The 26625-nt window shown below is 31.0% G+C and overlaps 2 protein-coding genes across 10 annotated transcripts in view; both read left to right on the plus strand.

Moving 5' to 3' along the window:
• Nucleotides 1-13695, plus strand: part of LOC127281946 (muscle M-line assembly protein unc-89) — a 40467-nt gene extending 26772 nt beyond the window's left edge. For 2 of the 5 annotated variants that reach the window (XM_051305966.1, XM_051305975.1), the window contains exons 24-36: nucleotides 2517-2839; nucleotides 2938-3148; nucleotides 3204-3401; nucleotides 3472-3675; nucleotides 3738-3901; nucleotides 4042-6777; nucleotides 7120-7321; nucleotides 7634-8380; nucleotides 8613-8810; nucleotides 9470-9988; nucleotides 11881-11978; nucleotides 12120-12300; nucleotides 12387-13695. In XM_051305966.1, coding sequence (XP_051161923.1) covers nucleotides 2517-2839; nucleotides 2938-3148; nucleotides 3204-3401; nucleotides 3472-3675; nucleotides 3738-3901; nucleotides 4042-6777; nucleotides 7120-7321; nucleotides 7634-8380; nucleotides 8613-8810; nucleotides 9470-9988; nucleotides 11881-11978; nucleotides 12120-12300; nucleotides 12387-12496 — 5891 coding nt within the window. In that variant the 3' untranslated portion in view covers nucleotides 12497-13695. The remainder of the gene's footprint in view (nucleotides 1-2516; nucleotides 2840-2937; nucleotides 3149-3203; nucleotides 3402-3471; nucleotides 3676-3737; nucleotides 3902-4041; nucleotides 6778-7119; nucleotides 7322-7633; nucleotides 8381-8612; nucleotides 8811-9469; nucleotides 9989-11880; nucleotides 11979-12119; nucleotides 12301-12386) is intronic. The other 3 variants (XM_051305984.1, XM_051305999.1, XM_051305991.1) reach the window with 3 other exon arrangements.
• A 7580-nt stretch (nucleotides 13696-21275) lies between these two features.
• Nucleotides 21276-26625, plus strand: part of LOC127281907 (titin) — a 97014-nt gene continuing 91664 nt past the window's right edge. For 2 of the 5 annotated variants that reach the window (XR_007843107.1, XM_051305894.1), the window contains exon 1: nucleotides 21279-21842. Coding sequence is in view for 4 of the 5 variants with exons in the window: in XM_051305894.1 (XP_051161851.1) it covers nucleotides 21695-21842 (148 nt within the window). In the remaining variant the exon portion in view is untranslated. Of the gene's footprint in view, nucleotides 21843-26625 lie in introns of all 5 variants that reach the window. The other 3 variants (XM_051305920.1, XM_051305903.1, XM_051305912.1) reach the window with 3 other exon arrangements.

The following is a 26625-nucleotide window of genomic DNA, read 5'->3' on the forward strand; positions in this document are numbered from 1 at the left end:
AAGAGAGAGAGAGAGAGAAAGACGTGTTATTTTTGTCAGCACACCGAATACTCGCGGCTCTCGCGAGACGAACTCGGGTGGCAGCGAGAATTTGAGCCCGTCAGAGTTTGTTCGTCGACCGGACGACCGGTCGCTTTTCAACGTTTTTTTTTTTTTTTTATTGTTGTTGTTCCGCTAAACTACCTGCTGCTCAGTTTCCGTCGTCAAAGAAGATTAAAGAAAAAAAAAAAAAAAAATTTTCCGCGAAATCGAAGAGAAAAAAAAGAAGTGAGATTCTTTATATACATTTTTTTTGTTAAGTTTTGCGCGATGATTGAACTCGTGGGTGGTCCTCAGAAAATTGGTCCGCAAAAGGTGGTTGTAATCACAGGAGGGAACGATCACTTTACATTCCATCCACGGTTACATTTGCCAAATCGATTATATAGTGTGACGATAGATGTTCTATACTGTCTTGATACTAATTTTAATCGGGATGTCCGTGCATTTGAACTTTTGACGACAAAGCCGAAATAGCTCTCTATCTCTTTCTCTTTCTATATGTTCGCGTGTGGCGCTTGTTCATTTTTTTTTTCATTTATCCCTCAATTATCATTTATATACATTTTCATCAACTGAAAATGTTTTCAATGATGATTTTTTTTTATCATTCTCCATTCTTTTTTATTTATAGCCAGATTTTTATTTTGGTATTTTTATTTTTAGATCAATGTTGAACTATATTCTAACTGTGGAATTTTTTTTTGAGGGTTTAGAAAACATTTCCTTAGATTTTTAATGTAAATTTTTTCCCCTATGGTGTTCAAAATTTTAACAAACGAATTTTAAAAATTTTCACTAGGAATTAGGGGAAAAAAAATTTATTTGGATTCAAATAATCGATTACTTGACTGTTATTAAATAATTGATAAATTATTTGGATCAAATAAATTTTTATTTAAAAAATAGTCAAATAACCGATTATTTGATTCAATTAAATTTTTCCAGTGTAGTTATAATTAGTTAAGAGCTGCTAATTTAAAAGCCACTAATTATATTAATTAATAACTGCTAATATTGTTTAAAAATTTATTCGACTCGAATAATTTTTTCCATTAGTTACACATTCGATTCGTTTTCTGTGTAAAATTAAATCTCTATATGGAATTATAACTATTTATAGAAAATTAAATCCATGTATGGAATCATATGTCCAAATATAGAAATATATATCTAAAAACTAAAAGCAGTTTTCTGTTATAAAAGTTTTCTCAATTCGATAAAAAATGATTTAATCAAATTCAATTTTTTAAATTCAGCTAATAGTTAAAATTTTCAAACATCTTCAAAATATGAAAAAATTGAATAAAGAATTAGTTAAAATTAATTTGAAGTAGGTCAACTGAAAAGCTTTTTTTTTAAATCATCCAAATAGAATTTGAAGTTTATCTAAATTTGGTGACCTTCTATTAAAAAAAAATTTGCTTATTTTCAAATCGATTAGAATTTATCTCTAATCGTGAATTCAGGACACACGAATTGAATTTCTCGGTCCAGATCCACTTGAATTCCAAATCTCAATTTATCTGGATTTATTTGCAAGATATTTTGGATACAAGCCAATGTAAGTGGTGTATTTTGAAGAAAGTGTATATGTTGCTGAACATTCATCAGATGAACAAATTTGCATCTATGTTCAGTTTAAGTAGTACATGCAATCAAGGTAGGGATATTATCCTGGAACATGATATTATAACTATTAATTTTCTTCTTGCAAAATAATTAACACAACATTAATGTAATTAATTGATTAACTAATTGATTAATTAATTAATTAATTAATTAATTAATTAACAATATAAAATATTCTCGGAATTACAATCACACTTGACAATTTGACTGTTCCGCATTCTGAATGATCATTGATCATCAGTGAAACAAGAATGAATCTCTTATCTAGATGATCATTTCTATGAACATCTGCATTACACAATGATTTAATTCTCTCGAACTTATGTATTGAGTGTGATTGTTAACTGTTCATCGAATCAGGCCATCTAATAATACTCCTGTGATTCAAGGGAATTGTCAATGTGTAGATCTTTTGCACACTGAACTGACGATTGGGTTGTCAACGAGCCTTGATACAACAGGCTAGACAATGCATTTAATTATATCTTTTAACCTTCGTCAACATGCATACGTACCTTGACAAGTTGTCAAACCTAAAAATTGATTCATTACTTATTAATAAACAATACGGAAAACTTTTTCAGTAATTACAAATCTTCCTTTCAAGGACAAATTAGATTCCTCAATTAACAAAATTCCAAAATTCACAAAATCAAAATTTTTCAAAAATATCAAAAAATTTTAGATAAAATCCTTCAGAAATTAAAAAATATATCTTTTTTTTTATCGAAAACATCAGATATTTTCTTGGAAAATAAAGATTTAGAGGGGCAAGGGCAATTTAACGATTGCCAAAAGGTTATTGCCAATCTATTGATAAACTGATTAATCATCATGATTGACAGGTGTAGGGGTGCAAGAGGAGGGATTTGAAATTGTTCAAGTACCTAACAACGAGATGCATGCCTCAAGCAGTAGCGAGAAGCACTTTACGACAGAGAGAACCACAGGTGAGGGTGGCTCTGAAAGTCAAATATTAACGAAAATGTCATCCTCCCTCACGGAATCATCATCAAGTCATAGTTCCATGAAAAAGGAATACGTTACATCAACTTGTTCATCAACATTGGGTACAACTGGTCATCAACCCTCCAATTATTGTGTAAAACAAACAACTCAGAGTTCCGAACACTCTTCATCACAAAATGGTGCTCCTCCAGTTGTCCAGGTACAACAAGTGTTTTTTGTTACAAAGTGATTATTAAAAAAAAAAAAAAAAGAAGTTCATATTGTGTAAATAATTAATCAACTTTCTTGCCTCTTTAGTGTCAAAAGATTCAAGAATACGAGAAAATATTCCAAGACAGACCTGGTGAAGTTAAACAGGACAGGACTATCATTATCACAGAGGATACGGAAATAACGAAACATGTGTGTAAACCATGCAGAAAGCAGACGGCTCCACGTTTTGTATCACCTGTCACGGGAATGATTGTTGATCAAGCTACTGATGTTGTTCTTGAAGGAATTGTGGATGGTGAGTTTTTTCTAAAACATTTTTCTTTTCAACACTTCATAAATTGTGGTTTTAGGATTTCCACAACCAACCGTCACTTGGGCAAAGAATAATCAGGAGCTGAGAACCAAGGACGGGGTGAAAATGTCTTATCAACAAAATCATGCACGTCTGGAATTAAAGAACGTGAATGTTAAAGATGCTGGACGCTACACGTGTACTGCTGTTAATAGTGTGGGAAATGCTAGCAGCACAGCTGATCTAGTTGTTAAAAGTAAGATTTTGATTTTGATGACTGACAATTATCTTTAGCTAGATTAATCAGCAAACTTTCTTTCTTTTAGAAACTATCTTTCCACCTGTCTTCGGACGACGTCTTCAGGCGCAGGTAGTGAAACACGGCGATCGAGTGATGATGGAAGTGGAAATTACAGGAACTCCTGAACCAACAGTAAGGTGGTACAAAGATGACGTTCCTTTAAGAGAACGACCGCCGGAAATCAGAATGAAACAGCAAGGGAATTGTTATTTGTTACTTATCGATAAAGGTAATTTGCTTTTTAATTCAACTTTATATTTATATCACTTATCTTTTATTTATATATTCTAGCGGACAAATCTCATGCTGGAAAGTATATGGTTCATGCAACAAACGCTGGAGGAGAAGCTCAAAGTATCGCGGACTTTGCTGTCTTCGAACCAACTCCAGACACAATGGTCGAAGTTCATAAAACTCTTGTCTACGAAAACGTACAAGATAAAGATGTTGTCGAGGTAAGTTACTAATCATCTAATTTAAGAATTTATTCATATTCATTATGTAGAAATTTACTAGAGTGGGAACGGGAAATATTGAAAAATTTCAATGTCGCAACATTGGTAAATTTAGTAACAATTTTAATGATTGTATATAGCCGGATGAGATGAAGGCAAAAATACCATCAGCAAATATGACAACTCAGCATATAACTACAACGATGATTCAACCGAGCGCTGCCTTGAAAACTCCTATTCCTCCTACATCATCCTGCTCAACTATACGAACAATTCAATCAGAATCTGATACTAAAGCATCACGTTCAGAAACTATATCATCCACCATTGAATCTCATCGCAGTGAAACTAAATCCGAACAAAAATTCCACATGAAACTTGAACACAAAGCGGCACCTTTATTCGAAGGTACATCCGGTGATTTAGAATACGCAAAACCATCCAAAGATAAGAAAACAACAATTGAAACGAAAAAAGAAGAAATGACCGCTGATGGAAAATTAATAGAAAGAGAGATCAAAACTTACGATGAAGAGGCAACTTTAAATGAAAATGTTGAAACATCAACCGTAGCTAAAAAAGATGCACTCAACTTCTTTGAAGCCATGTCCAAAGGTAGTGACAATATTCCTAAGGGTCCTAAAGATATGATCAAATTGACGGAGAATGAAGTTGGCAAAGGTCCAGGTTCCGATGTTCAAGTTGGAAAGTTGACCAAAAATTACGAACGCACAACAAGATTTGAGGAGGTTAAAGAACCAAAACCTGATTTTAAAACATCCAAAAAGGCAGTACAGGATATTTTCTCTAAATTCGAGCAAAGTTCCACCTCAAGGGGTATTGAAAACAATCTCATTGAATTCCCATACGAAGGCTATAAATTACCACCACTTGAAATTAAAAGAACCATTTTGGAAGATGTAACCGCTTCTGGTTCTCCAATTCACGGTACACTAACAATTTCCAAACTTGAAGCACAATCCGAAAGTGCCGAAGCAATGCTCAAGGGTTTCAATCTCGTTCCTGAACCTCCTCCTGAAATTGGTTACGCACCTGCTGAAGGGACGAAAAAAAAACTTCCTGATGTCTCCATCAAGGCCAAACAGCTCCAAGAGTCCTTTGACAAAAGTTTATCCCCCGTGGATGCTCCAATTGGCGGTGTTAAAATGTTTCCCTCATCAAAACCAGAAACAAAAAGTTTTACACGTCCAGCGACAACACCCGAAAAATCATTATCAATACCACCTCCATTTGAACTAAACAATCAACAAGTGATCGAAGAAACCTGCATCAAGAAAGACATTCACGAACATAAAACATCATCCGATTCGTCCGAATATAGATGTCAATCCACGACTTCCATGCAACGATCAATATCACCCAAACCTAAACCACCTCGCGAAATAACTCGAACCCTCACAGATCATCAAGAATGGAAAGAGCCCGGCGATGATTTCAAACTAACGACAAAGGAAACGACAAAAGAGGTTGAAGTCACGCCAGCAGGTCGTTGTGCAACCACCAGTATCGAGTCAACCACCTCCCTTGAAAAACAATCCTGGTCATCGCAGGAGAATCGTTTCGTCGAAAAAACCGTCGAACAACCCCCAAAACCCAAACCCATAATCTATAAAGCCGAGACAACAAAAGTTGATCACACCATCAGTACAATTCAAGAAAAATCTCTAATTGAAAAATACTCCTCAGAATGTGATGTCCACAAGTCCCAAACCACCGAAAAAATGATCGAATCCATTGAGCAAAGATGCACCAAACCTTGTCCAGCGTCATCCGATCTCAAGGCACCATCACTTGTCAAAAACATCGAATCCAAAAAACAACCCACTGTACAAATGTACCATCAATCTCAATCAATATTGCAACCTGGTCCACCACCTGAAATTGGCTTCAGTCCCGGTCCAGCACTACGCGAAAAGAAAATCGAAAAAATTGAAAAAACCCTCGAAATGTCCCTTGGGCATCAACCAGCGAAAATTCCACCCGGAGCCGTGAGAATTGCACCTCCCGTTCCACCAAAAGATCTTCGAAAAACTCCTCCTCTTTCATCGCAACCTAAATTACCTCCCACCTGCTGTACACCAACAAAATTCACCAAAACCTCCTTCTACAGCGAGAGCGAGTATGAATCCGATTTAGATGGTACCCTTCGATCAAAATGGCGACCCTACGAAAGTGACAGTGAAGAACCCCGTTATCGACGAGTGACAGCGCCAATTCCCAAACAACCCAGACCTAAATCAACCGAACCCGAACCACTTCCACCATCACGATTCGAAATTCCATCAGCTGATTTGACTGCTCCCTCAAGGCCACTCATCTCTGACTATCAGGAGAAGTCGACAAAAAAAACCATGACACGCCAGGAGAGAGATTACAAACAACAACAGCAACAGAGGTTCAGTCAAACACCACCAGTTCTACCAAAACCTGGATCACCGCCCATTTATGTTCATCCAACAAATGCTGCACCACGTCCAGCAATGAAACTAACAAAACCCGAATCACCAAAATTCAAAACGAAAATGTTCCAACCAGAAAGTGGTTACATGGCTGATACTGATGAGCCATTCCAATATTTGCAGCAGCAGCAGCAACAAAAAATGAGCACCACCACTGGTGGTTCCGGACAAAAAGGTTTCACAAAACATGAGGAATCATCAATGAGCTCTAAAATGATGTCAGAATCACGTTCATGCTTCTCTGAATCACATTCAAGTTTTACTGAGAGTAAAAATTATACAAATTCACAAAAATCCGAATCATCCAAGAGTTGTCCTTTCTCACAATCCCTTCCCACAAATCAAGTTCAGCGCACGTCTTATATTGAAAAGTCATCGTCCTCAATACCTACAAAGGTTCGAGATAGTAATGAATCATTAGCTTGCGTTTTTGTCTTTTTTTACAGGAACTAATTGTTTTTTTTTTGGAGTACTTCGTTTTTTATTAATAATTTATGTTAGTCAGCATGATATGTTTTCTGATCTGGAATTGTTGATCAAACTTTGTGGCATGATTGTGTCAATTTTGCTGAATGATCAGTTGGTTGTTACTGATAATAATTGATTTAGATGATTGCTACTGATTCAGTAAATCGTTGCTGATCATTGATTCAACTGATCACTGCAGTTTTTTTAATAAAACTTTTGTGTGCTAAAACAAATATTGATCTTCCAATTATCAAATATTCTTTATTTCAGGACACATTTCATTCCGTCAGTCATAGTGAGCAGTGGAAGTCTCAGCCATCTCCAAGTCCCTCCAAATTCGTCAGAAGCGAATTTCGCGAAAGTGACTACGAGAGTGATTTCGATAGTAGAAGATCAACACTCTGGAAATCACAAGGTTCTGCCACAATTGATCGCACTCACAAATCAGTAAAGTCAAATTTGACTAGCACAGGTGTGTTTCCCTAGAAATCACGAATTATTCACCGCACGCCAAATCATCATCATCATCATCGATTTTTTTTACTTTCGCAATTTCTTTTCCAGCTTAATTAATTCTTCTGACAAAAGGTTTCCACGTTGATTTCCTTGATTTTTCGTTCACCTTTTTATCTCTCTCGCTTTTTCTGCTTCATTCTATCGCTTCTTTTATTTCAGCCAAATCTTCTACTTCTTTTTCTTTTCTACTTTCTCACAAACTTTTGGTTTTTAATAAAAAATTTTCTTGTGCGATCGCGATCATTGGAAAAAGATATTTTCTACCTAGGCAAACCACGTCCAGCTTCATGGGCAGAACCGTCATTGCCGACTCCACCTGTATTAATTGAATCAACAAAAGAGAGCATCAAGAAGGATATCTCCCATCAAGGAGACAAATCCAAATCAAAATCAGTTCTTCTTCCTGGTTCACCACCAGAGATTGCTTATGCTCCACCAGTGACGGAATCAAGACAAACATATTACGAGGGTCGTACTGGTACTCCATTCCATAATGCCGTTGGAACGGAATTAAAGAAAACTGTCCGAATGGATGAATCCACTGAAAACACAAGAAGAATTCTAACAGTCGAGCAAACAAGCCGTGTCATTAAATTTGGTGACAAATCAAATAAATCCTATGAGACATCCACAAATGAACATTGCAAAAATTCCTACAATGTACCAATGCCGAAAAAATTCGTTCAAGGACAATTTCGTGAATCAGACTACGAGAGTGATATCGATGCAGGTAAAATCAGACCCAAATGGACACCGGCCGATAGCGACACTGAGGAACCACGATATCGAAAGGTCCAAGCGCCACGTATCAGCCGACCAAGATCAATTGGTCCAATTCAATCCACAACTCCAATTGTGACGTTGCCAAGCGAATCGGAGAACGAGCGATCAGAGACTGATATGAGATCATCATCGATGACAACCCAAAGGCTGATAAACGACCAATCGCTGAAACCAGGATCACCACCAGAATTTGGCTATTCATCAGGACAGGAGCTGAGGCAAACTGCAAATCGTAAGAGCGCTGTCGACATAATAATTTCTTTAATATTTTCTTCTGTTAATGACGCGTCAAGATCCAAAATAATACAGCAAATCCTCTATCCATTTTATTCAAAATCCAAAAAATTCTATATTATTATCTTCGTTGTCTTTTTTCTCCTTATTTTAATCCTCCTTTCAAATTATCTCGCTGTATAGTCAAGAAATTATCTCTTTCGTACCACTTGAATATATCCACTTCGCAGACGTTGCTACCAAACACATGAGCGACATGACCAGCAGCTTCAAATCAAAAACGGAGAAGTTCGTACACGATATCCAATCCGATCTTTTGAAGAAACGAAGTAAACCAATTTTGAAGCATCATTCAGTTGATGGAGCAGTCACGGATGGCGATGATGATCCACGGACTTATCGTGAGGAGAAGAGACTCTCGCAATATGGTAACCAGACTAAATAGTTCTAGATATCTTTTTTTTTTTAATCCCAGGTTATAATTTGTCATGATCTTGTAAAGATCGTTGAGGATCTTAAATAAGATATCAGAAATTGATCTGTACCTGATTTCTTATGCTGATCAACATTTATGATTAGCAAGTTCTTTTTCTTAAAAGTTCGATGACTTTATGCTTTTGGCAAATGATCAGGAAACATTTATCAAAGAATCAGCAACAATTTATCAGAGTTCATCGGCGATATCAAGGAATGAATTTTATTTTCAGTTCTAAGTAATTAGTAAAATTAGTCAATTTATGATTAATTATTTTTTTCATCACAGAATCTAAAATCAATTGGTTTTCAATCAGTAAGTTTTTTCATATAAAATCAGTAAACTTTTTTTTTTAAGCAATTAATCTCACTGATAAAGTCATCGATTAGTAATCTCATTAATCAGCTATCATGTTTATCACCTTTTCTATCAAAACAATAATTTTTACCATTCTTTCCAATTAGCCAATCATAATTACTGTCAATCTTTTCTCTATCAAATCATAAAAGAAGTAATCGCGTTAAAGAATCCCAGCAGCATTTTCAAATATGTTGAGTTTTTTTTTTTAAAAAAATTTTCCTGCAAAATTTTCCATTGAATCCTCCGGTTCAGGAACAAAACATATCGACCCGGACACTGGATTGATTTACTTCAAATACGATTTTGGATACGAGTTTGGCATTGTGATACCTGGCGAGGGTAAGAAAACTGTCTCAAGCAACAGCAAAAGTGTTCAAGGTCAACGTAGAGCCAGCGATATTGATGTACCAATTGTTCATGAATTTACAACAAGAAAGGAAAATGGTTTTTCAAAATCAACTCCATCCAATTGGAACAATAATCATCATGGACGTCAAGCTAGTTTTAAACAAGAGAGATTTGCACCTACAAAAACAGTTAAATGGGAACCAACTTCTGAGAGTGAATTTTCCGAGGCTGAAGATATGAGATGTAGCAAAAAACGTGGTGGTGGTAATCTTGCACCACCTAGTATCTTTATTCCAGCGTCACCATCGCCAAGATGGGATCCAACAACACCGAGTCCCATTTCTTTGAGTCCAAGTCTTCCGAGCCTAAGTCCACGACATAGTAGCGCATGTACAGGACCTCCAAGTAACGTCGATTCTGCAGGTATACTTGTATTCTCAAAAATTAAGTGGATTCTGTGCCTGATTCTGAGCTGCTATGTCAAAAAAAAAAAAAAAATTATTGCCTTGAGCTATCACCTACTTGAGCTTTTTGCAATCCTTTACCGTTGCCCTTTGCTCGTATGGATGCTCTCCTGATAAGTTGGTACTCCTGGCACGCTCGTATCCCTTTTTTTTCAGTAATCATCAACCAGTGATCTGAATCAACGATGGAATTCTTTATTGCACGATGCTTGATACCTTGCTTTTCATGATTATTATAAGGATTTTCAGATTTAAGGAACTCTTCAGAATAACTACGAATTCTTCCAGGAATTTATCTTTTTTTTTTTGAAACATTCAACACAATCAAAATTTTTTTTTTTTTTGAATGATGAGTATTAGGAGGAATAAAATTGGTGGAATCTTTGCGGCTCTTTTTCAAAGCATTTGTGGATTATTAATGATTTTTTAAAAATGCTTCCGCCTATTGATCACAGATCTGAGCTGATAATGCATTGCAGAATATTTATCTTTATGGATATTTATGAATCTTTGTAAATAGTTATGGATTTTTGTAAATCTTTATGAATCCTTATAGATCTTTGTTAATTCTTATAGATCTTTATTTTATGGATCTTTGAAGACCTTTATGAATCCTTAAAGAACTTTATGGATTATTGTAGATCATCATAGATTTTTCAAGATCTTTATAGATCCTTATAAATTTTTTTAAAACCTTTATTCATCCTTGTAAGTATTTATGGATTCTTATAAATCTTTATGGATCTTTATGAATCTTTGTAAATATTTATGAATTCTTGTAGATCTTTATGGATTTTTATAGATCTCTATAGATCTTTATAGATCATTATATATCTTATGAAATCTTTATGAATCCTTGTAGGTTTTTATGGATCCTTATAAATCTTTATGGATCTTTATAAATATTTATGAATTCTTGTAGATCTTTATGGATCTTAATAGATCTTTATAGATCTATATAGATCTTTATAGATCTTTAAAAATCCTTATAGGTTTTTATGGATCCTTATAATTCTTTATTAATCTATATAAATATTTATGAATTCTTGTAGATCTTTATGGATCTTAATAGATCTTTATAGATCTATATAGATCTTTATAGATCTTTAAAAATCCTTATAGGTTTTTATGGATCCTTATAATTCTTTATTAATCTATATAAATATTTATGAATTCTTGTTGAACTTTATGGATCTTTATAGATCTTTATATATCTTTATATATCTTTATATATCTTTATGGATCTTTATAGATCTTTATATATCTTTATATATCTTTATAGATCTTTATAGATCTTTATAGATCTTTATAGATCTTTATAGATCTTTATAAATCATTATAGATCTTTATAGATTTATAGATTCTTTTAGTGCTATATGGATCCTTGTAGTTCTTTTTGGATCCTTATAGATCTCTGTAGATTCTTATAAATTTTAATAAATCGTTATAGATCGTTATACATCTCTGTAGATTTTTATAAATTTTAATTATCGTTATAGATCTTTATAGATCTTTATAGATCTTTATAGATCTTTATATATCTTTTTAGATCTTTATAGATCTTTATAGATCCTTATAGATCTTCATAGATCTTTATAGATCTTTATAGAATAAAATTTTATTTCTTACTATAAATTGCAAGAAATAACATTATTTTTTGCACCTTGTAATTAAATCATGTCTTTTTACAGTGATTAAATTGCAGTTGAATATCCAACCGTGTATTTTGACTGATAACAAACAATTTTTGTTCAATTCTATCAATTTCTTCATCATTCATTTTTCAATAATTTTTATCAATCTTATCATTTTGTAAATGTTTGCCAACAAATAAAATTGAATAATTTACAGGATCTCCTTGGCCTTGCACGAATGGAATTTCAGGAAACAAAGAGGTGATACAACCATACCTAGAACCTCAACCAAAGAAAGCTCCTCTTTTTATTACGGTAATTAATTTTTTCTGATTAATTTTAGAAAACAAAAAATATAAAAATTTTCAATAAAAAAACAATTTAAAGTAACAAGGCCCTTTTGTACAATGTACTGGGAAATAAAAAAAAAATTTCAAAATTTTTTTTTTGTTGCAGCCTTTGAGAGATATTGCTGTTGTGAGTGGACAATCGGCACGATTTGAATGCATTGTACAGGCAGAGCCTCAACCAAATATTTTATGGTCGAAAAATGGAAGAATTGTTGAAAATTCAGCGAAATATGAAATTTACTATAGAAATGGAGTTTGTCGACTTACCCTAGCTCGCGCGTTACCAGGTCAGTAGAAATTAAAAAAAAAAAAAATTGATACTCGATAGTTATGTGAAAATTTTTTTTTTCTAAATTTGTAAAATTTCTTTCAGATGATGCTGGTACATTCACGTGCACGGCAACAAATAATCTCGGCTCGGCAGGAACTTCATCAACATTGCAGGTGCCAGGTAATAGACGTTCGGTGTATGGCATTATTTAATAAGCAACAATAAAAAAAAAAAAAGGTGGAGGTGCATCGTAAACAAAAAGCGCTCTAGCACGATAAGGTGGCGGTTGTAGATCTGTGATCTCGCTCAAAGGAGTTTATTTCTAAATCCATTTATTGTTAATTTATTTTTCTTTTTTAAACATAACTATACTACTTGGAGCGAAATTTGCAGATATAATTATTGCTATAAATGTAGCTATATAGACTATTTCAGCTCGCAGTGTCGGAAAAGCCCTTATAAAACTTTTTTTTTTGCATTTTTTTTTCTTTTTTTTTTTTGATGATTTTTCATCAAGGGCGAAACTTGTTTATTTAGTTAATATCGTGTCTCTTCTCTCAATTTTCATTTTTTTTTCCTGTGTAGGAAGCTTTTTAAATTGCATTTTCTTAAAAGGGATCGTGCTTCTGCTATATCGTTTCTACTTTCCTCTTGCACTCCTCGTTTCACTTTCAACCTCCTCCAAAAAAAAAAAATTTCACTTGCTTTCTTCGTGAAAAAAAATCATATTCATTTCACATTCATTATTTTAAATATCGAGCAAAGCCTTTTTAAAAAAAGGCACTTTTTCTACATACACAGACACATAAAAAAATACACAAGACTTTTTGTATATTAATTTTAATCAAGCCAATGATGATGATGATGATGATAGATTAAAAAATAATTCAATAGATAGATAAAAATATAAAAATAATCGAGAAATTAAATTCTTGATTTTTTAATTCAATGAATTTATAATAATATTTGTTGAAACTAGTCATTATTGTATAAAAATCCAGGGAAAAATTTCTTTTTAATTAATAATTTAGTTTTTCTTTTATATAAATGAAAAACAAAAATTTTTATCAAGATATAGTAATATTGTAATTAGTTGTAAAGCGATCCGAGGAGTAGGAGTTTCTATACATATATATATATATATATATATTTTAAAAAATCCAAAGAATCCCTTTTTTTGACTTTTGGAGCTTGAAGATGAGAGACTTTTGATTGATGCCAAAAAAAAATAATTATAAAAAAAATGTCTATTTACTCTTTATAGTTAAACTTGTATGAACGAGAAATGTTATTAATTTAAGCCAGATTGTTATTATCGACTTTTATTGTTATTATCACTGATTACTGTTATAATTATTATGAACAACGTTATCAGTAATGCTGTGTAAATAAATGTGTGCTTCCTCTATGACACATGGATTTATGATTTATATATATCAATTTCTTTCTTTTGTTTCACCTTCTTTGGAGTAGAGTGGACAACAGTGGATCACAGTTTTTTTTTTTTTTTTTGGAAACTTTTACTACCATGGTAACGGTTGCTATGGTAACGATTTTTTAAAAATTCATTTTCAAGAAAAATTAAATTATTGCCATTAATTCACTGTTGCCATTCTTTTCTATATCTCATCATATTTCTATCTACACAATTTCTTATATATGCGCATTTATTTGTAAGTATATATTTGTATATAAAAATGCAGTATTTTCAATAATCAGCTTGTAAAACAGTAAAAAAATGATTTTTTAAATTGAAAATACAGATTAATTTTTTTAAAAAACCAAATAAAAAAACGTTCCATTGGGATACGTGCTATACTAATTATAATGCTACAGTAAAAAACTAATTTTTAACATTAATTACACCGTCCGACAAAATTCAACTTTTTTTTTGACCCACAAAAAAATCCAACATTTTTGGAAACTAGGACCCAAAAAAAATACCCGTGTCTGCCCCTAAATAAAAAGTGACAAGATATCTTTTAAAAATTATTAATATTTTATAAAACTTGGTATCTGGGAGTTTTCGGGGTCGCTGATTATTAATCTGATGTCAGATTTTTAAAATTCAAAATGGCGGATTCAATATGGCGGTCAAAATTTTAAAAAGTTATTAAATTTTTTTTAAACCTTGATATCTAGGGGTTTTATGGGTCGTTGATGACGAATCTGATGTTAAATTGTCAAAATTCAAAATGGCGGATATAAAATAAAAAATTAATAACTTTTTAAAAATTTGATCGCCATATTGGATCCGCCATTTTGAATTTTGAAAATCTGACATCAGATTAATAATCAGTGACCCCAAAAACCCACAGATAACAAGTTTTATAAAATATTAATAATTTTTAAAAGATATCTTGTCACTTTTCATTTAGGGGTTGTTTTCACCCTTAAAAACCACAAACGACTTGATCTAGCAAAACGGTCAGATACGGGTATTTTTTTTTGGGTCCTAGTTTCCGAAAATGTTAAATTTTTTTGTGGGTCAAAAATTGTCGTACGGTGTTATATTTATCCGGTGATTGCATGAGGTTTAATCATTTTTTCAAACATTTAAATTCCTAATTCAATTTTTTTCCTTATTTTTTTTTATTCAATTTTTCATACATCAACTTGGCAGTGGGATTTTTTTGTTTTCATTTTATTTCGTTAAATCAACTTGTTTTTAATTAATCTGATTAATTTTTTACTTGATCAATTTAAATATTTTTTTGAAATTATTTTTAAAATAATAAATAATCGTTATTTTAATTTATAATACTAAAAATGTCGGCTGAAGTGATGTTTACAACAGAAACTAAGAAAATAGAATAATTGTTAATGAGAAACTGTTGACTTGGCAGTCTAAAGATAAATAAAATAATCAGAAGTTGACTTTGCAATTGCCGATGATATTTGGCAATGATTTTTCGCTTTCAATTCGCGTTTTATAAAATGAGCCACAAAATTTTTTTTTTTTTTGGATAATTTATATATACACTCGCAAAAATATATTCAATTGTTGAAAAAAAAAAAACTTTTTTGAAATATTTTAAAATTAAATGCCAAGAAAATCTTATAATGAGACCAACTGTTTAACCTTGGCAGAATCAACAATTTAGTTCAAGTTGTATGTTGACACTTGCTTGGTGTAACTATTATGTATATATTATGTTACGTTACAATTTCTTGGCTCGAAAAAAAAATAAACTTGAATGAAAAATTAAATTCTTTAACTCCTATTATGTCCAAGGTGAAAACGAACAATATTGTCTAATTATTTTGGCAAAAGTTGAAAATTTCAAACGTATTTTTGTATAAATGATTCACAAATGTTTTTAGATGAATTGAATATTATTTTTGTGGAGATTTATTTAGAAATATTAATCACTCTGTATTGAGTGGGTTTTAAAATTATTTTTCTCCATTTCAAGTATTGCAGCAATTATTATTTTCTGTTTTTAAAAATTTAATTTTTAAATAATTTAATTTTTTTAAAAATTGATTATTCGTAAATAATAATTTGATAATAAAAAAAAGTATGAATTAAAAAAAAAATTTGAGTCAGCGAATTGTTAACAATAATTGCTGCGTTAAGAAATTTAATTCTGCAAATCGTTTAAAGTGAATTTCTTTATATAATAATAAAATAAATATAATAGCAAACAAATTGAGAAGACAAATTTTCTTGAAAATCGCATTTAAGTCAATTAGTCTCACAGATGACCCAATTTTTCCCGCAATTGCTTAAGAATAAAATCGTTAAGATTTATCCAGAAAATTATTTTGGCAAAATGTCAATTTTAAGTTAAATTAAAATTAAAAATCATAACTAATTAATAAGTGTAAATAAAAAAATTAAAAATTAAATAAAAATAGTAACTAAAGTAAAATGAGTAATTAAAAAAAATTGGTAAAGTAAATTATTAATTAAAGTAATAAAAAAAATAAAATTAATAAACAAATTACAGGAATATATTTGCCTCCACTGCAAAATAATGAGCATTCCTCATCAAGATACGTTACATTAAAGGATCTCTTTTTATCGCCTAAACAAATACGTTTAGCATCATCATCATTATTTGATCAAGACGAAATTCCGGAATTGAAAGATCTCAGTCTTTGGAATCGTAGAATAAGGTATGGGGGTCTTTTTTTATCTCTTTCTCTTCTATTTTATATGCAAAAAAAAAAAAAAAAAAAAAAAAAAAAAGTTCAATGCTCTGGATATACACAATGCTTTCTAGTTGCGGCAATTCGTTCCACGATGATGGCTCTCAAGATGAATTTTATTTGATGACACGCGAAAACAAAGTAGTAGCAAAAAAATTGAATTATTCAGACATGGATACAAGTAATTCCATTGCTAATGTTTCTAAAGTGAATTACATTCATTTGCGAATCAATGATTTCGAGAAACCTTCTCACAATGACGACGAAAGTAAGTTAATATATATTTTTTTTTTAAATATAAAAAATGATTTTAATTTTAAAAGAAGAAAAAAAAATTTATTTTTTTTGCAAAATGAAAATTTTTGTTATAACAAAAATAGAATCTCACAGACTCCCAGGTGGGAGGTGAAAATTTTTGCTCACATATTTCTTATATATATATATATATCTAAGTGTTTGTAATCGCAGGGATGTTGAATCATAGACGTTGAACTCGTAAGCTCAAGTTTTTGAAGAAAGATCCCTCGAACCCAAAATAGAAGGCGTCGCTATGCGCCCACCTTGGCAAAGGGTATGATTCACTCGACCTACCTTTTCGCAATGATATGAAAGAGAATCATTTTTGGCTAAGAAAATTAATTTCCTTTGGATTAAGAGAAAATTTTTTTTTGGAAAATGGCGTAATTTATCTTATAATTGGAGAATAGTAAACGATTTTGCGGCTCGATTATGACATTAATTTTCTGTCTCTATTTCTCTCTCTTGGTATATAAACTTTGAGAATCTTGTTTGTAACGCGAAACCAAGTATTGTATACCGGCTCTTGTTGAATATTACACGCACGCATTGCTGGATTTGTCCTACTGCCACCTCCTGCATTGCGTCTTGCTCCGTTTCGTCTTAATTCTCACATATCCCCCCCTTTCAATTCTCCAATTGTATATTAAAATACAAAAAAAAAAGTAATTATAACGTTAATTGACTTCTGAAAATTACGCGTTTATTATGTAATTATATTTAAATTATTTAGATCGCTTTCTCATATGCTTTCTAATAATTTTTTCCAAATTATTTTTTTTTTATATTTCTGTGTAAAAAATGGCCCTACCAGGGCCCTAGTAGGGAACGAAACGCCACACCTGTACGTGTAGAAATTTTTCCAGGGTCCAGATCGGAGCGCCTGATTAGAAAATTCCACATTTTCTAGTCGCCCTGATTTGGTCCTGATCTGTTGTGGCGTTTCATTCCCTACCAGGGCCCTAATAGGGAACGAAACACCACACCTGTACGTGTAGAAATTTTTGCCAGGGTCCAGATCGGAGCGCCTGATTAGAAAATCCACATTTTCTAGTCGCCCTGATTTGGCCCTGATCTGGTGTGGCGTTTCATTCCCTACTAGCGCCCTGATAGGACATTTTCTACACGGGTGATAAGGGTCAAATCAGGGCGACTAGAAAATTTGGATTTCCTAATTAGGGCCACATTAGGCGCGGCGTTTCATTCCCTAATAGGGCAGTCTAATCCGTCCCCGATCTGGGCCCTAACAAAATTTCTGTTTCCCTATTTTCTAAAATTTTGATATTTCTTTTTATTACAACAAGTTTTTTTTTTGAAAACTTATGTATATATATTTGTGTCAACTTTTGAAAGCAGACGATATACCCACGTGAAGAGTCTGGCTATAAATGTGATAAAAAGAAGAGAGATATGGAGTATAAAGAAAAAGACAGTGAGAATGAGAGAGAGAGAGAGAGAGAGAGAGAGAGAGAGAGAGAGAGAGAGAAGAAAAGAGAAGGGGAAGAAGTACCTTAAAGAAGCGTGGGCGGCCCGGCCGGTACTCTCTACTCTGTCAGTGAACACGAGAAGATTGAGAAGAGAGTCTCTCAAAAAAAAAGAGAGCGATAATGTATATCCTACTGCAGCTTCACTTGACCATTTCTTGAAACATGACAACCGGCTTTTAACGGTCCTCCGACTTCACCTTCCAAATAGTTAGCGAGTGCAACTCTCGTGCGTCCACATTCTCGTTCTTCTTACTCGGTCACTGGGAGAGAAGGTCTCTCTTAAATATATATATATCTATATGTGTATGACTTTACACATTCCACTTTACAACTCTTTTTTTTTTCTTTCAATAAATTTTTCAACATTAAAAATTGGAAAAAAAAATTCTACATTATTAAAATAAATAACTAATTGGTATTTAGTTAAGTTTTAATATTTCTTTTTCCTTTTAAAGAAGATGTGAAGAAAATTATTTTTCAGAAAATAGATTTTTTGTTGAAGAAAAGAAATGAAGAAGAAAATTTGTATAATATTTATATTTATTTGTAACATAACGGGACAAATAGAGAAGGGAAGATAAAAGAAGGTAAAATTATTTTTAAAAAAATTATACGCAGCTAAATGAAGTTTAAGTTCTGTTAAAGGAAGCTATCAAACTAAAAGAATCTAAAAGAAACTTAAAATAATTTAAAGAAGCGATGGTAAGCTGGAATAATACAACATATGCTGGAGAAGCTATAATAAGTTGAAGAAGATAAACTTAACGAAGCTAAATGAAGTTTAAATCATGTTAAAGGAAGCTATATTAAAGTAAACGAATCTGAAAGAAGGTTAAAATATTTTAAAGAAGGGATTATAGGCTGAAAAATATAAAAAAGTACAAAATATGCTACTTAAGCTAAAATAAGTTGAAGAAGTAAAAAGAAGCTAAATTAAACTAAAAGTATCTAAAATAAGCTAAAAGAAGTTTAAAAATTTCTAAAGAAGCGATTATAAGCTGAAATAATATAAAGTAAGCTAAAAATAAACAAAAGAAGCTAAAATAAGCTAAACGAAATTGAAAAAAGTTTAACTTATGTTTAAAAGAAGCTAAATGAAGATAAAATAATGTAAAAGAACCTGAAAAGTAGCTTCAAATATTCTATAAAAAAGCGATAATAAATCGGAAAAATATAAAACAAGCTGAAAATAAGGTAAACGAAGTTAAATCAAAATTATAAAATCTAAAAATAGCTAAAAGAAGCTAAAATTATGTTAAAGAAAATATTATAAGCTCAAAGAAGCTGAGAAAAAGTTTAAATTATGCTAAAAGAAGCTAAAGGCCGCTAATTTGAGCTTAATGAAGTTCTACAGAAGCTAGAATAAGCTAAAGAAAGTTTAATCTATGTTGAAGAAAGATAGAACAAGCTAGAAAAGTCTAAAATAATCTAAAAAAGCAATGATATGGTGAAATAGTTTTACAAAAGTTTAAATTATGTTAAAGAAAATATTATAAGCTCGAAGAAGCTGAGAAAAAGTTTAAACTATGCTAAAAGAAGCTAAAGGCCACTAAATTGAGCTAAATGAAGCTTAACATTTTTTTCAGAAACTAAAATAAGCTGAAGAATGTTTAAAATATGCTGAAAAAAGCTAAAACAAGCCAGAAAAAATCTAAAATAAACGAAAGAAGCGACGATAAGCTGAAATAATTTTAAAGAAATTTAAATAATTAAAAAAAAATATTATAAGCTCAAAGAAGCTAAATAAGGTTTAAATTATGCTAAAAGAAGCTAAAGGCCGCTAAATTCAGCTAAATGAAGCTTAACATTTTTTTCAGAAACTAAAATAAGCTGAAGAATGTTTAAAATATGCTGAAAAAAGCTAAAACAAGACAAAAATATCTAAAATAAACGAAAAAAGCGACGATAAGCTGAAATAATTTTTAAAAAAATTTAAATTATGTTAAAAAAAATATTATAAGCTCAAAGAAGCTAAATAAGGTTTAAATTATGCTAAAAGAAGCTAAAGGCCGCTAAATTCAGTTAAATGAAGATTAATATATTTTAAAGAAAAACTATTATAAGCTCGAAGAAGCTGAGAAAAAGTTTAAATTATGCTAAAAGAAGCTAAAGGCCACTAAATTGAGCTAAATAAAGCTTAACATTTTTTTCAGAAGCTAAAATAAGTTGAAGAAAGTTTCAAATATGCTGAAAAAAGCTAGAAAAAACCAGAATAATCTAAAATAAACGAAAGAAACGACGATAAGCTGAAATAATTTTAAAAAATTTTAAATTATTTTAAAAAAATATTATAAGCTCAAATAAGGTTTAAATTATGCTAAAAAAAGCTAAAGGCCGCTAAATTCAGTTAAATGAAGATTAAAATATTTTAAAGAAAAACTATTATAAGCTCGAAGATGCTAAAAAAATGTTTAAAATATGCTTAAAGAAGCTAAAGGCCGCTAAATGAAGCTAAATGAAGCTTAAAATTTTCTACAGAAGCTAAAATAAGCTACAGGAAATTTAAAATAAGCTGAAGAAAGCTAAAACAAGCTGGAAAAATCTAAAATAAACTAAAGAAGCAAAGAAGAAGCAACTGAAGTTACTTTAAAAAATCTTAAAATATATCGAAAAAAATATTACAACCTCGAAGAAGCTGAAAAAAAGTGTAAATTATGTTAAATAAAACTAAAAAAAATCTAAAAAGAAGTTTAACATATCTTAAAAGGAAGTTAAGATAAGCTGAAAGAAGCTAAAAGATAAAAATTTCCTAGCCTATGTTTTTTTGAGGTGTGAAATCTGTATATGAGTGAGAAGAAATCAACACTAACGAGAAAAGAGAAGAAGGAGGGCGGAGGATATTTTTGTCACGATGAATACACAACTGTAGCATTTTCTATATACACACACACACACACATATAAATATATATATATACTCTTAAAACCACGTCTCTCTTGTCGTGAAACTTTTCCTCGTGTATAGAGAGCGTCGCGACGCTTTAGCACCCTCACCCCACTCTAAAAAGGAACCCCACCCGGCAAAATTTCGGCTCCGCGGGATCTCACCAAGCAACCAAGAGTCCCGCTACCGGCTCACTCGTAATTCGCATTCGAACGACGTCTTGGTTAACAGAGTCTCGGGGTAACAACAAAAAAAAAAAACAAAAGCAAATAATAATAATAATAATAATTGGTTTATAATGACTTGACTTCTGCCTAATGAAGCCGTGGAAAGGGCAATCCGATGCGAATTAAACGCAAACGAAAACGCGATTATCAATTGCAAATATTAGTTTAAAAAAATATATACGACTCGATAGAGCATTACCCGCGATTAATACGAAAATCGCGAACAAGAGAGGATCGTGTTGCAAAAAGTGATTTTTTTTGTCAAAGTGCTATATATATAGTGTGTGTGTGTGTGCACAATCAACAATTTTAATTTTTTCGTTTTGGTGAAATATATTTTTGGATTTTGTGATTTTTCAACATGAAACGACAACAGTCACAACAATCGCAACAACAGTTGCAACAACAACAACAACAGCAGCAGCAACAATCGACGATGCAACAACAATACACGCAACAGAGGACTGAAAGACAGGTCACCCGGCAACATATTACTAGTCAACAGAGAGGTCGGTTGGAATTATAGCTTCAATAAAAATTTTATTTTTCCCTTCGTTTTACAAAATTGTAGTTTCTTCGGTTTTTTTTCGGTTTTTCGAGTTAAAAAACTTCTTTTTATTTGTTCTTCACTTTTTGTTTCTTCTATTCTTTATTTATTTCTTCAATTAGTTTTTAGTGCTGAAGTCAAGTCTAACGATTTTTTTTCTATATTAATTATTTCTTCTTTTCTACTTTTTATTTCTTCTTTCTATACTTTCGGAAAAAGTAGAAAAAAATCTATTCTCCAAAATTTGTGGTACTCGAAAATTCTCGACAAAAGTAAATAGAAAAACAGAGAAGAGCAGAAGGTGAACGACGAGTGAAAAACGGGCATAACATATATACGAGTAGAGGTATAATCTTCAATGAAATTCAACGATTGCGGAAGTACGGTTAGATCGTGTTAAATGCGTTCAAGCGTTCGGGACAGACAAGTTTTATCAGCCCAAGGCTCATTTACACGCGATAATTGTGAAAAATGATCAATTTCTTCAACATCAAATGACGATCTTTTTCTCTTCTTTGGAATTTCTTCTTCTTCTTTTTCTTCTTCTTTATTTTTTTGCTATTATTTTTCTTTCCCCTTCGATTAAATGGCCTGTTCACTCGAATTCTCCGCTTCTATTTTCGAATGAGCCCTCCTCGACAAAGATCAAAAATAGATTCCCGCACGTTCCAAAATTCCTGCCTGCTTCTTTAACATGTACGAGAATCAGTTAACGGCTTCCGGTGCATGGCGCACTACAAGTTCCTGATAGCAGCTGAACATGCTAAATGCATATGTCCTCTCATCTGTCAAAATGGATGCACTATCTCTTATTTCTTCTAAACTACACCCCAAAAAAAAAGATTTCTTTGATTCAAAAAAATCAATAATTTCTTTGATAAATTTTTCTTTGATTCAAAGAAAATTTATTTGTTACTAACAAATTATCTATGATTACAAAAAAAATTATCTTCGTTTCAAAGAAATTTTGTTATTTAATTCAAATAAATTTTCTTTGACTATGAAAAGTAAATTAAAAAGTATATTAAATAATTTAATTCATGAAGAAAAATAAATATTACTATTCATTAATAAATTATTTAAAAATAACAATAAATATGATATTTTATAGTAAATTGAAAAAAAAACAACACTAACCGATTTAATTGTTAATTTTTTAAAAATAGTTACACAATTTCGAAATTTCCTGCAAAAAAATAATAATTTAACTTCTTCAAATGAAAGAAAATGTATTTTTAAAATCATTTTCTTATGATAGATTTAAAAGTGTTTCTCAAAAAAACATTTCATAATACAATGTAAAAATGTGTAATCTTTGTGTATTTTTAGAAATAACTTTCCAGTTCGTAATCTCTCTCTCTCTTTCTCTCACAGTTACCGAGAGGGAAACTGAATCAGAAAATATTTTTATCCCTATGTGAATGTCACTGATGAAAAGTTAGAAAATGGATTTTTTAGCTGAAGTTGTTAATCTCTTTTTTCTTCCAATTTTAAATTTAATTATATCTAAGAAAAAAAAATCATCAGATGTACTTTTCGTCTTAGAGTTTCTATAGTTAAAGAAAAAAAAAAATTATTCTCGAAAATTCTTTTCGCGACACCATTTTAATCTTGGAAATAATCCAAAAATGATTCAAACACATGAAACTGTCATTTGTTACCATGTCATGTTTATTGTGACCTAACTATGTATATATAAATTTTTTTTCTGGATGAAAACAACAAGATTGATGCCAAATTACTTTTGCATCATGGAGAAATATTTGATAATATTTTTCTATCTCTTTTTGTTTTACATTCGATAAAAGACACTTTAATTTTGATTTTTTAAATCAGAAATTGATAAATTTTGTACCATATTGATGAAACTGTATCAAATTAATGTAATTGAACCAAATTGATGATTTTCTTGTAAGAAATTTGTAATAAATCATCAACTAATTAATTTAATACTTAATTGATGATTTATGCACCAGACTAATGAATTTTCCGCTCAACTTTATGCCAAATTAATCAAATTCTACGAAATTCAGTCTTCTATTCTAAATTAATTATTTGTAAATGAAATTAATTCATTATGTACGAAATTGATGATTTTTGTTCAAAACTGATGAATTTTGGTACCAAATTACTAGTCTAGTAACAAATTAATAAATTTTTGAACAAAAGTAATTTATTTTCTACCAAATTGGGGATTTTATGAACACAATTGATGAAATGTGTATCAAACTGATGAATTTTTTATACCAAATTGAGGAAACTGTACCAAATTGATGATTGATATTGTGTGAAATTGTGCAGTTACTTTTTGGACAAAACTAATTAATTTTATACCAAATTGATGAATTTGGTAACGAAATGACTTTTGTACTAAATTGATGAACATATTGTACCAAACTGACGAAACTGTACCAAACTGATGAAACTATACCAAACTGATGAAACTATACCAAAATGATGAAACTATATCTAATTGATAATTGCTTTTGTGACAAATTAAGTAGTTACTTATAGATGAAACTAATTAATTTTGTACTAAATTGATTAATTTGATATCAAACTAAATTACTTTTGAACTAAATTGATGATCGTATTGTACCAAATTGATGAAATTATAACAAATTAATAATTATTTTTGTGACAAATTATGTAGTTATTTTTGGATGAAACTAATTAATTTTGTACTAAATTAATGAATTTGTTACTAAACTAAGTTACTTTTGCACAAAATTGATGATTGTTTTCAACCAAATTGACGATACTGTACCAAATTGATGATTGTTTTATCTCACAAGTTAAGTAGTTACTTTCGGACAAAACTAATTAATTTTGTATTAAGTCGATGAATTTATTACCAAACTAAAATGACTTTTGTACTAAATTGATGATCGTAACTGTAACAAATTGATGATTTTTGCACCAAATTGATGAAGTTTTTCAAAAAAATTTTCGAAATTTGCATCTAAATTTGCTAAATTCAAATTCCAATAAACAACCAAACTTAATATGTAAAATTTCTACAACCAAAAATATTTCTAAAACTTTTGCCAAGTCAAAAAGTTTAATATTCTCTTTGCTCCAAAAAACAAAAATTCGTTGTCAAAATTTGAAATGTTAACAACCATTGTTACATCATTGTCTAAGCAAAATTTAACAATAATTTTTCACCTTGTCTCAATAAAAATTCGATTTTATTACAATCTATCATTATTGTTAGTCTCTTCCACGTTATAATTTACTCTCTCTCTTGTATTTTTAACATTTCTTCGTAATTGCAAAATTATTATTATTATTCTTATTATTAATATTTTTATTGTTATTATTAATATTATTATTATTGTAATTCAATTGTTGGATATTTGAACTGTCATTGTTTCTCATTTATCACGTTGAATTATTTTCTTTTATTGCGATTTTCAATCGATACACACGTGTATATATGCAAAGATACTGATTTCCCAACAGCTGACTTTGCAACCTGTCGACACTGTAAACAATAACGAGTGCTATTGGACAGTCTTCTCTTGCAAAGGGGGAAATGAAATATCAAAGAATAGGCCAGCAAACAAGTCAGTCACTGTTCGCCTTTCTACGCTCTGTAGCTGTTATTTTGGTCAGTGACTGAATTTGCGTAACAAGCAAAGTCAACGGTAGCAAAATTCGTGGACCTCGAGCGAGTGAAAAAGAGATAGAGAGGGAGAGAACAAGAAAGAAAAAGCAAGAGAGAGAGAGAGAGAGAGATAAAGCTTATCGATAGGAACAGCAAGAGAGTAACAGAGAGAGAAAATTGTAGCGAGTCGCCGTCTCGACGCTCAACGTCGAGTAAAGATAGTTGCTCCTAAAATGGGTCCCGGTAACGCGATCTCATCTCGCACAAAAATAGGTTCTCTCTTACGGCCACCACACCCCACCAACTCACGTTGTATATATCCTCTATCGAGGATCATCGAAGAAATATGTTACGTTTACTCTCTCGCGCCCACGAAATTCTGGATCATTTACTCGACCTTCACTATGCGACGATAAAATGAGGGAGGCCAATTATTATTCGACGTGAGAAAGAGAGACAAAAACTGAGAAAATTGCTTTCAAGCCTTTTAAAACCGATTATATATTATATATGACCCTCTGCGCAGAAATTAGGACAAGTGTGTATGTATATGTGTGTATGTGTATTTGATGGAATTCATTAACAATAACATGAGAGCCAATTGAGAACACAAGTACCAAATACATACACAAATATAACATTTCACAATTATTTTAACTGCAATTTTCATGGTCCTTGTTTTATCAAAATAAATAAATTTTTCTGTTTGAAAAATTTATGAATCATTAAAAGTATTTATATTGATAAATTTATTTCTAATTCATTTTGATGATAATCAATTTTCCTCAGTAAATACTGTAAATTTCTATTATTTTTGATGATCATCAATTTCTTCATTTGATGATCATCAAATTTTTTTTGCAAATTAGTTGATAAACATTTTATTCATTTCGTAAAAATCAGATACAATTGTATTTTGATGATAAATATTTTTCTTCAGTAAATACTGTAAATAATTTCTATAATTTTTGATGATCATCAATTTCTTTATTTGATAATCATCAATTTCTTCATTTTGATGATAAACAGTTTTCTTCTTCTTTCTTCTTCTTCTTCAGTTTTTTCTGTAAATAATTTCTATTATTTTTTATGATTATCAATTCCTTTATTTGATTATCATCAATTTCTTTATTTG

The sequence above is a fragment of the Leptopilina boulardi genome, unplaced genomic scaffold (genome assembly GCF_019393585.1).
Source record: "Leptopilina boulardi isolate dan_hultmark-lab unplaced genomic scaffold, ZJU_Lbou_2.1 LbouV2_114, whole genome shotgun sequence".
In the NCBI taxonomy this organism is placed as follows: Eukaryota; Metazoa; Arthropoda; class Insecta; order Hymenoptera; family Figitidae; genus Leptopilina; species Leptopilina boulardi.